Below are 11,275 nucleotides of genomic sequence, written 5' to 3' on the forward strand. Positions count from 1 at the left end.
AGATTGTTGCCAGGATCCAAGTGCTAGGAGCACTTTGAAGTTTGAGAGTAAATAAATATGTGTGTCTCAGTGAGACAGTTGCAATCCTGGTGCTGTTCCTTCTTGAAGAGAGCCTGAATGACATGGCAGGGCACTTTCCAGGGTCAATGTGCTTGATGCCAGTGTCAGAGCAAACCTGCTCTGAGCCATTTTCACCAGATGTCCATCTCCTTCCTGTTCCCTCTGCTGCTTCTTGCCCTGTTCACTTTGGAGGGTGTCATTTTCCTCCCAGCACAGCTCTCCTGGGCTCTCTGTCCTTCATCCTTACCCCTAAACGTTCCCATCTCTGCCCCCCTCAGTACCTGCCAGCCTTAAGCCAGTGCCAGTCCTGTGGAGTGCTGCCAGAGTGGTTTGTCACTGCACTGCCGTCCCTGATGCTGCTGGGGCTTCCCTGGAGCTTCTTAGCCAGGATTTGACTAATCTCCTTCTCAGGAAACAACGGCAGGCCAGGAAATAGCTTTTGGCAGCTGGTGTCATGCCTCCAGAGTGTGCATCTGTGTCATGGGTAGAGAGTTATGTTGTCCTTGATGAAGAAACAGTGGGAGATGGATTATCCCATGAGTTAGCTGACAGGAACTAATCAAATGTGCTTGACAGCTAAATGAAGTTGTCAGTCAGCATTATTTTACTCTCCATTGTAATTTCTGACCAGTCAAGAGTGTTCCCTTATCAAGGAAGTGTGGGAGATCCTGCAGCAGAGAGTACAAGCTCTGGGATTCACACTTACAAGGGATTTTCACATTAATTACAGGAAGGTGGCCAAGGACAGTCTACCTGCAGACGTTAGAAAATTAAAAGAGGATCCACAGTTACTACCATGATATTTCTCCAGCTCAAAGGGTGTAATTTTTTGGACACTTCACTAAAAGTCCTCAGAGTCAGTTCTAAAAATGCTCTAATCTGCTTTCATAGATGACGGCAGCAGGAACAGACAGATGAGTAGCAGAGTTTAGAGGGTAGCATTACCAAAGCAAATTATCCCGTGAGGACACTTGGGGAGGGTGTAAATACTTAGTTTGTGTGGGGAAACTGAGGCAAGAGAAGTGAAGGGAGTATCCAGAGTAGTTCTGGACATCTGACAGAGAAGAATGTAAGCATAGACATTCAGGCATCCTGAAGCCTCTTCAAGGAGATTCTTTCCCTTGAGTTCATGTGTTATTCAGCTGGCAGTTTCCTTGCTTTGCTCCAGAGAGCTTCTTTTTCCCCTCTCACTAAAGATAGCTAAATCTCAGCCTGACATCAGCAGCCCTCTTGGCCACAAGGCATCCTCACAGCAGTGAGTGGTGTCACTGATGTGTAGCACAGGGACTTTTAGGTGTAGTTCTCTTGGTTTACCTCTGTGTAGCACGGGGACTTTTAGGTGTAGTTCTCTTGGTTTACCTCTGTGTAGCATAGGAGGAAGAAATGCATCTGTAGGTAGTCTGGAGCTGATGGAGAAGATGTCACTGTATGGGGTAGTGGGAACCAGCCCTGGTGTAGGAGGTTCCACCTGGAGTCACTGACAGGGTTGGGAAGCACCAGTGTAGTCTAGAGAGGGCCTCCGAGGGATTTATTGTCCCCTTCAAGAGGCACCTGGTGTCACAGCAGCAGCTCAGTAGCGTGTTCTTGGCCATCACTAACCACCTCAATGTTTCTTTCTCCCAGTTGTCACAGACGAAACCCTGAGCTTCATCCAGAAAAGCCGACGTCTGCTTGTTGTCCTGAGCCCCAACTACGTCTTGCAGGGGACACAGGCCCTGCTGGAGCTCAAGGCTGGCCTAGAGAATATGGCCTCCAAAGGCAACATCAAAGTCATTCTAGTGCAGTACAAAGCCATCAAGAAGAGCAAAGTGAAGGAGCTGAAGCAGGCCAAGGCAGTCTTGAATGTCATTAAATGGAAAGGCGAGAAATCAAAGTTCCCAAAGGGCAGGTTCTGGAAGCAGCTGCAGGTGGAAATGCCAGTGAAAAAAATTAGCAGGAGTTTAAGCCTTGATGGGTTGATGCATATCCCTGAAAAATGTTTGACACAATCAGAAAACAAACCTAAAACCAACACAAAAATCCACAAGTTAGGCCAGGGAATGGGGAGGAACTCAGGTTTTTTTCCATGAAGGACCAGGTCCTGAGCCTTTCAGAGGATAGTCATGTTTTCCCTGCAGCCTTGATAGTGCTCTGTTAGTAGAGACCAAAGATGCAAACACCTGCTCTCTGCAAATGTATGTCTTTGTTATCAACCACACAAGCCCAGGGCTTAAGGTCTGAATTTGCTATCCAGGTGGGATGCATCCAGCACCTTGTGATAGCATGGCCAGTACTCCTAGATCCAGTTCCTATGAGACCTTCATTAGCATCCAGAACAGAGCTTCTTTCCACTCCTAAGTTACTTCACTCCTTTCTGCTCCTCAGTCCCTGTGGCACAGGCTGAGGAACAATTTGCTGGGTGGCTCCAGTGTAGAGCCTTTCCTGCATGTCCTGGGTCTGTAGTCCCAATTACTTTTGGGATCACAGACCCATGCTGCACTGTGGGGAGCAAGCGTAGGCTCTTGAAGCTCCTTATCTTTGCTCCCCAAATTTCCTTTGAAGTAGATGCATCCAGTGGGAAATGTCTGTTACAGAAGCATTAAAAAAAACCAGAAAACCACAGCTCTACTGGGTGCTATTTTATTTTAGCACCTCTAGTAACACGTGGTCAGTCTCTGGGACTCTGCAGTCTCACAAGTACCCCAGATCCTTCAGAGCTGCTTGTAATCCAGGGAAATCTCACATGAATACAGGCCATAGAGCATGTGAGAGATGTTTCTTTGTACAGTAAACTCAGGGACTTTACAAGCACTACAAGGAACCCCAATGAACTACTGAACCTGTCTACTGTCTCTCCACTGGCTGGGGGAAAGCATCGTGCAAGGTGCTTCCACGGTCTTTGGGATGACACTGGATAGAAGTCCAACTTGGAAGGATACCCCACAAACTTACTTGAACTACCTAAAAACTACTAGTTCTGTCCATGTAGGTAAGACTATGGAGGACAGGCTGAGAAAGCTGGGGATGTTCTCCCTGGAGAAGGCTCCTGGGAGACCTTTTTGTGGCCTTTCAGTGCTTAACGACGGCTTACAAGAAAAGTGGGGACAGACCTTTTAGTAGGGCCTTTGCAATTACTCCTTTAGGGACAGGGGGTAATGGTTTTAAACTAAAAGAAGGTATATTCAGACTATATTTAAGAACATCTTTTACAATGAGGGTGGTAGAACACTGGCACAAGTTGCCCAGAGAGGTGGTGGGTGGATGCCCTGTCCCTGGAACCATCCAAGGTTAGGATGGTCAAGGCTGTGAGCAGCCCTATCCAGTTGAATATGTCCCTGTTAACTGCAGGGAGGGTGGCCTTTGAAGGTTATTCCCAACCCAGATTACTCTATGATTTTATGAAGACTCTGTCTTCAATGACTGGTTATGAACAACATTGCCATTTCTAATTCAGGGCTTAGGTTTAAACTAGCATTGGCTTTACAAAGCAAGTCTCTCCCTATCTTGATTCCAGCCCAGAGCTGCAGAACAGAGGGTGTATCTCAGCTTCTGCAGCATTTTGTAGCACAAAACCCCGCTGTGTAGGTCTCCTTGCTTCAGCAGGAGAGGGCATGGTGAGTAACCCCCATCACTCAGTTCACACTGAGGAGGGGAGTTTCCTCTCTCTTATAGGACAGACCAAAGCACAGTGGGGCCCTGGCATTGACTGGTGCTATGGTTCACAATGTTTTCAAATCAAACTTCAGGCTCCGGGGGTGTCTCCATACTCCTGCAGCTCCTAATGTAGGGACCTGCCCACTTAATTGTGGAGTTCAGTACTACATGCACCAAGTACATGATTATTTTTATTGGTGATGGTTTCTCCTGAGTCACCTTTGACTCATGCGTTCGTTCTGTTGATGTCCAGTGGGTGAAGCATAAGCATTCATAATGGCACTATAAAAGCACTACAAGTCTATGCACTGTTCACCCAGCTGAGCTGGGAGCTTTGAGAGCATCCCAGTAAAGAGCCCAGCCTTAAAGGTGTGGGACTGAATCCTGGTATCAGGGAAACCTTTTGCCATTAGCATTTTATTATTACTAATGTTATTTCAGGGCTGCAGGGAGTTACAGCCCCCCATGCCCTTATTCAGGTACTGTATGTTGTGTTTAGGAATGGTACCCCACAATTCAGTGCCCCTCATTTTCCCCCCTCTCCCTTCCCCTGCAGAGGGCAGGAGAGGAGAACTGGAGGTACAAAAGGTAAAAATCCCACTGTGAGATAAGAAAAATTTACTAGAAACAGCAATGAGATAAGAAAATGAACATTAACAACAATACTGGTGAAATGAATGATTCCCATGGAAACAAACCCTGACATTTGACCATATCCAACCATTCCTTCTACTGCACTGCACTGGCCCAGCTGCATCATGCTGGGACCTTTTCTCTCCAAAAGAGATCCCCTTCCCCTCACCCCTTAAAAATGTAAGGTGGTATAGAATAACTTCAGCGTCCTGGACATGCCTCCTCCTGACTACTGCCAAAACTAACCCTGTCCTGGCCGGAACCAGGACACTGTACAAATGTGTAACAAATAATGCTTTTTTTTTAACATCCTCTTCATCTTTTCCACCCAAAGTAAGCTTTGATTCAAGCAGGTGAAGTTGCAGTCAGCTTCACTGGAGGCAGTGGAGCTCCTCATCTGCTAAGAGGTGCTTAAAAGTTTTGTTATGAGCTTTTCTACTGTGGTTGTCTATGAAGGGACAGAGCTGCTTCCCACACTCCAGAAAACTTCAATTTAAGAGACAGCACCCAAACCCATGCTTGGCTTTGTGAACCCATTGCAACCCTGTCATTTTGTCCAGCTTCACCTTCTTGTTTGTGTTTTAAGCATCTCTGTAATCAGCTGCCAGATCTGCAGGCAGAGGGAAGGCCCTGAGGCCACAGCAGAGCTGTGTTAGATTCCAATATGATTTAAAAGAGATTGACTCCCAAATATTCATAAACTGAATTGACATCCCAGACCTCACTACATCACATCTCACTTTTGGCTGAGTTACCAAGAGAATTTATGCTGATGTTTTAGGAAGTCTGGTTATTTTAGGAAGTTAAATCCACCTTATGTATTTTGCTGATTTTATTGAAAAAGTTTTCCAAATAATTAATAGACCTGGACTTTCTCAGGCATACACTGGCAGTGGCCTTTGGTTAACACTGCAACCCCAGAACAGGGTTACTGAAAGACATCAGCAGAGCACCCACAAGGCAAAAAGTGAGATTGTTTGGAAGGGGCTGAGACGTCAGAGGGAACAGTGTGCAAGGAATAGTCCTGAAGCAAGTGCCACTCACCCAGGAGCTTTACCACTGCCTTTGCTGGAGTCTTTCAGGCCACGGGTAAAGCCCAGTCCCAACGGTAAAGAAGATCTGCAAGTACCTCAGATACGCCTGTCATTTCATTCTATGCCACATGTGGTTTCCATTGTGGCATTCTGTCACAGCATCCATCTGAATCAGTTGATTCATTTGAGTTTCTGTGCTCTAACCGAACATTTATCAATATGCAGCTCATGCAAAGTTCTTCATTGTTTTTTCGTCAGGAAACAGCATGGCACAAATTGGAAAAAATGTCTTCCTTTCCCGTGCTGTTTGATGCTGTACAGCTGTTCCAGAGTTTTCCCTTTTCTGTATGTTTTTGCCTTTGTGTGATTTGGTCTGTGAAGTGTCAGTATTATTTTATTTTGCTTTTCAATAAAACATTTTCATTTTTGCATTTCAGTCCTCGTGCATTTCTCATAAGTACCATCTTCCCATTTTGTCTGCAAAATGCTGTTAAAGAAAGATGATTGTGTGTAGTCCAAGCATCAAGATAATTTTGGGCTCCTCCTTGGAACGGGACATTTTCCTGGCTGTTTCATGCTGTGCCTGCAGAGGCACCTGAGCTCCCAGGGCTGTCCAAGCAGAAACAGAGTGACACACAGCATTCAGATGTCTCACAGCAGTGGCCATGCACAAACAGAAAGTCTCTGATCAGAAGAGTGCTCACTTGGCAACCGCAACCAAAAGACTGAAAGATGGGAAGGCAACATAATCTCTTTGCTTTGAAGATCAAATCAGAATTTCAGAAATGTGCCCAACCCACAGAAATCAAACTCACTCTCAGGCTACTTTGCCCATCAGCTTCTAGGTTCAGTCAGCTTAATATTTTCTCATCCAAGTCACTTTCTTGCCCATTTCCCATGTTTGCCTGCCTACAGGTAAGTTGAGAGACAGCCCAGCACTTCCAGACCACTAGCAAAATGAGTAGCTGTGACAATCTGTGGGTTTGAGGTCTGTGGGTATGGGATCTCTGACCATAATGCTTATAATCTCTTACATCTTTGGGGTACATTGGGGAGGGAGACACAAGTAAACCAGTAAAAATAGGCAGTGTCTTTTGCAAACATTTAGTAAAGATGATTTTTTTTTCTTTAGTAAAAGGCAGATAACCAAGAGTATTGAATCCCCATGTCCCTGCAGTGTTATTGCTGCCTGTCCCATCCAGTGCTGATTCACTGGGAGGGAAGATCCTATCTGCACAGTATGAAGTGTCTGCTCAGGATTTTTCCTGAGTTGAGTAAACATTGCAAACTGAACATCCCAAGGTATCCTGGTCAGCCAAGTCTAAATGCATCCCATTCTCAAAATCAAATATATATTTGGAAATTTGAACACCTGAGTCTCAAAAAAGTAAGTCTCAAAAAAAAAAAAAAAGTCACAAAAAGTGTTGCAAATTCAAAATTGATAAAAGAAAAACAGCACTGTCACCTCAATCAAAAAATTTCATTTCAGCAGCTTCAGAGTCATTCATGTTAATTAAACCTGGACTTTTTGAGCAGGCAGGTAGAATAGGTGACCTCTCAGGGGCTGCTCCTGCTTACATTTTGCTGTGGTTCTGTGATTCCAGTTTCAAAAAGAAAGACCTTTCAAATCAGAAAAAGAGCTTTTCTTTCATAAACTGTTGAAGCCTAGCTTCAAAATAGATTTCAATCAGTTGTAGAAGAGTTTGAATGAGGTCTGGACTTAGTAAATTTGAGATGGCTGCCAATTCTTTATGCTTTTGAAATAGGGTGGTAAAAAAGTGTCATGTTGGTAAATGACAATTCTGGCAGAACTGATTATCATCTACTTTTGGTTTCAATGAATCAGTGTTTTCCTCTGTGTGTTGGGAGTAACCCCCCTCCAACTTTTTATACAAGAAAAAAAACCCCTCAAAATAATTTTATTTTAATTCCATTATTTTGTTAACCAAACAGGGGCCTACTTTCTCCATTAGGATATTACTGTATGATCATTTTCCTATCTTTGTCTCCAAATAATCTAGTGACAAGGAGTTTTACAGCTAGTCACACTTCTTTGAAAAGTACTGCTCTTAAATAAGGTACTATATTAAAATAAGGTGCATCCAGATCCAACACAGTACACCTTCTGCTGTGAGATAAGAAACAGCCAAGTGCTGGGAGAATCAAGAGGTATTGCCATTGCAGGGAAGTAACAGTATTTTTATTCATATAAAAGGCCAGTGTTCCACTGTCAGGGAAAGAGGAGAGTCTCCTCAAAACCTGAGGAATGAAGGCTTCAGCAGTGTGAAATGGAAGGGAAGCAGGAGGTATCTCTTCTTCCCAGAACAGCTCTTTGAAAGACATTCCTAGAGGCAGATTTTTTTTCTCTGAATGTGCAAGAGCTCTCACTGTAATGATTCTTGTCCTGCTTGAACACCAGCTTGTCCTTGGGTCCCCTCTCATCTCAGGCACCAGCACTTAGTAAGTGTATGGGTTTTTAAATTTTTTTAGTTGTGTTACTCAGCTTTTGTTAAATTGCTGAGTGCCACAGATGTATAGTTCCCATCCTTTCCACTGCTCATCCTTTAGCCACTACACCTTCAAGATGCTTTCTGCATCCCAAGACACAGGTAGAATTCCAAGGACATCCTTCAAGTTTGCTGCTTTTCAAAATTCATAATAAAAGAGATGTTGCTCTTGCCTGGCACGATTCCAGCTAAGCTTCTTGCTGAGCTTTACAACTTGCAATTAATCCCAAGATATGCTTTGAAGGACAGTATTTCCATGCCCCATGATGCCTAGGGGAGCTGGTGGAGGGGTTTAAGGCTGACATTTTTGCTTTCTAAATTTGGAGGTTTCTACTCAAAGATGAGAGAGCATGACAAGAGTGAGGTGGGTCAGCCCCTGCAGCGCGATCTGGGGCAGGATGACACGATTGCTTTGATCCCCTGATGCAAAGAGTTGCTCAAGCTGTGGGCAGGTGGTTCCCAAACAAGAGCCATCCTTTTATCAAATGCCTGCAGTTCCCTGGGCATGGCTGATGCTGTGCAGGGCAGAAGTCAGAGTACAGTCATGGCATATCCTGGCTTCTCATTTACCACCTCAGCCTTCTCAAAAACCCACTGCACAGCAAAAATGCTGCCAGCAGGAGTGTGGGCAAGTCGCAAGTCACAGCGCTTGTGCCAGGTTTCCTTCTGTGGGAAGAGGGATCTGTGCTGGTATGCCACCAAACAGCTTCCTTAGCTTTTCTCTCCCCGCTCCCTTCTCCTTGTGCACCCCAATTCCTCTGCCCTTGTACTCTTAGATACCACTGAAGCCGTGTTCGACTTCATCCAGAGGAGCCGCAGGATGATCGTGGTCCTGAGTCCTGATTACTTGACAGAGAAGAGCATCAGCCTCCTGGAGTTCAAGCTGGGCATCATGTGCCAGAACGCCATAGCCACCAAGCTGATCGTGGTGGAGTACAGGCCGCTGCAGTGCACCCACCCCAGCATCCTCCAGCTGAAGGAATCCGTCTCCTTCGTCACCTGGAAGGGGGAGAAGTCCAAGCGCTCGGGCTCCCAGTTCTGGAAGGCGCTGCGGCTGGCCCTGCCCCTGCGCAGCCTGAGCGCCAGCGCCGGCTGGAACGAGAGCTGCTCCTCGCAGTCGGACATCAGCCTGGACCCCGTCCAGAGGAGAAGGAGCCGCTTGAAAGCGCAGCCCGACCCGCGGGGCGCCACTCCCGTGACTCTCACTCGCGGGCGGACGGCCTCGGCCTCCGAGTCCAAGGCCAAACACCGGGCCAAGCGCTTCCTGACGTGCCGGTGTTGCGGGACCTCGTGCCAGGGCGGCAGCGGACACAAGCAGCAGGCGGCGGCCGAGCCCCGGTGGGACAGCCAGCTCTGCACGCCGGGCTCGGGCCGCGCCCCGGCACCGGGGCTGCAGGGCCGGGCTCGGGCCGAGCCGCCGCCGGCACAGGCCCCGGCCCTGGCCCTCTGCCATTACAGTGACCTGTCAAACAACAACGACTTCTACGTGCTCTAACCCGGCGGGCTGAGGCACTGCTGGTGCTGCGCCAGAGGAATAAACTCCCTGCGGCTTCAGGATACTTTTACCACGGTGACAGGCTGGCACGGTGCCATGAAGTGTCAGTCCCACGCCTGCGTGGAGGACTGCAGCAATGTCACTGACGGTGACCTGAGCCAGGGACCTGCAGCCGTGCACAGAGCGGCGGCTGGGGGCTTCCCGCCCGGGTGCTTCTCCTGAATTTAAATTGCGAAGTGGAGCTGAAAATGTGTTTCTCTGGCGTTGCTTCCCCCGCACCGTGGCTGTGTTGGCGGCAGGGCTGCTGCGGGGGTCGGGTGCAGGACGGCAGGTCCGCGGCTGGGCCCGGGAGGGAGCGGGGAGAAGCCAAGGCAGCAACCTCTGGAGAAAGGGGAGCGAGCTGCATTTTGCAAAGGCTTAAAACTTTGCTAATGAGAGTAATGGGAGCCCCTGCCACTGCAGTTATCTACTGTGGTCTAAAAGAACTTGCTCAACGGTTTTAAGATGAGCCCTTTCTCTCTAAATAAAATTGATTTCTTTAACCTGCTGTTGTAAAAAGTTCCGTGGGAACTGGTAAATGCTGTAGCATTGTTCACCAGGCAGTGCTTGGAGATATGGTTTGCCCAAGCTGGTGAGGTGCCCTCCTGTTCCCAGAGCTTGCAGTGGGCTCCTGGGCTTGGTCCCTATTCCCCCTTCACCGTATGATGAATTTGTTGTGTCAGTTGACTGGCCTTCCACACAGCAGGAAAGAAAACCATTACAGGGAATATGATTAAAAAATTTCTCTGAGTAGTCAATGAGCTCAGGGATAGGAGCAGCACCTCAAATGCTCACAGAAAACCTCCGGCGCTGAATCTGAGGGGTCAAAACTCAACCACACTTCATTAAATAACCAAAAGAGCCTTTGAACAGTCTCCCTGGGGCTGCTGTTTCATCAGTCTGTTGAGCTGGCTGTCAACAGTGTTTCCGCCTCTTCTACTGCACTGAAAACTTCATTTGTCTCATTCCACATTGTGTAAGGGCTTATCTCCCCACCAAGGAAGGGTGCTAATCCTGGGAGTCGGTTGCTTGCCTTCAGCTGATGCTCTGGCATGACAGACCTGCTAATGCACTGCATTTGTTTTCTTTCCCTGAGACCAGCAAAGGTCTCCTTCACCACCCCAGTCAGTCTAGTAATTGTGTATGAGGTTGACAAGTAATTATTTTTCTTCTGCCTTGAAAATATGATCTGAGCCCTTGGGGTACAGGGTCTGGTGGCCCCCAGGACCCCTATGTGATGGCCTCAGGTGAACTTGCTGGAGCTGTGAGGAAGGAGGGGGCTATGTCTCATTCATTTTAATAGTGCTGAAGTCCAGTTATAATTCATATATCACTTTCCTTCCCTCAGCAAACCCTCTTCCTCAGTATTGCCCTGACTTTTTTGATCCTTTCCTTCTGAGATCAAGCCCAGCTCTCCTGTTACAAGACTCTGTGAGCTGAATCCTAACAGCCTTCTGCAACAGACTGAGAAATAGACACCAAAAAATCTGGTGCTGAGTCAATATAAATAAAACAAGGCAACAAACCCCTACCAACTCATGGGAGTTAAAAATTCAGACTCTGGAAAAGTTTCCAGGTGTAGATTTCTCTCTAATTTCCATAAGAAGAGTTGTAAATTGCTCAGAAAAGCTTTGTCCAGACGTGGTTATTCTCAGTGATCAGAGGAGAAGCAGGAATGAGATATTTGGAAAGCAAGCTCAAACATTGCAGGATGCACTGTAAGACATAATCAGAATGCCGTGAAATGACTCCAGTTGCTTACAATTGAATGTGAGATGGTACTGTCAGTGAGTCTGGTAGTGCTGAAAAGTGCAGCTATGAAATATAAACAATTTGTAATCAATCAGCCTTCAGAGTCAACATATTTGTTATTT

The 11,275-nt window shown here is 46.8% G+C and overlaps 1 protein-coding gene across 3 annotated transcripts in view; it reads left to right on the forward strand.

Moving 5' to 3' along the window:
- IL1RAP (interleukin 1 receptor accessory protein) overlaps positions 1-9,662 on the forward strand; it is a 49,120-nt gene extending 39,458 nt beyond the window's left edge. For 2 of the 3 annotated variants that reach the window (XM_066325971.1, XM_066325970.1), the window contains exon 11: positions 8,644-9,662. In XM_066325971.1, the coding sequence (XP_066182068.1) occupies positions 8,644-9,362 (719 nt within the window). In that variant the 3' untranslated portion in view covers positions 9,363-9,662. Of the gene's footprint in view, positions 1-1,683; positions 5,797-8,643 lie in introns of those variants that run through there. The other variant, XM_066325973.1, reaches the window with a different exon arrangement.
- Positions 9,663-11,275: the final 1,613 nt, after the last annotated feature.

The sequence above is a fragment of the Sylvia atricapilla genome, chromosome 10 (genome assembly GCF_009819655.1).
Source record: "Sylvia atricapilla isolate bSylAtr1 chromosome 10, bSylAtr1.pri, whole genome shotgun sequence".
NCBI classification, from domain to species: Eukaryota; Metazoa; Chordata; class Aves; order Passeriformes; family Sylviidae; genus Sylvia; species Sylvia atricapilla.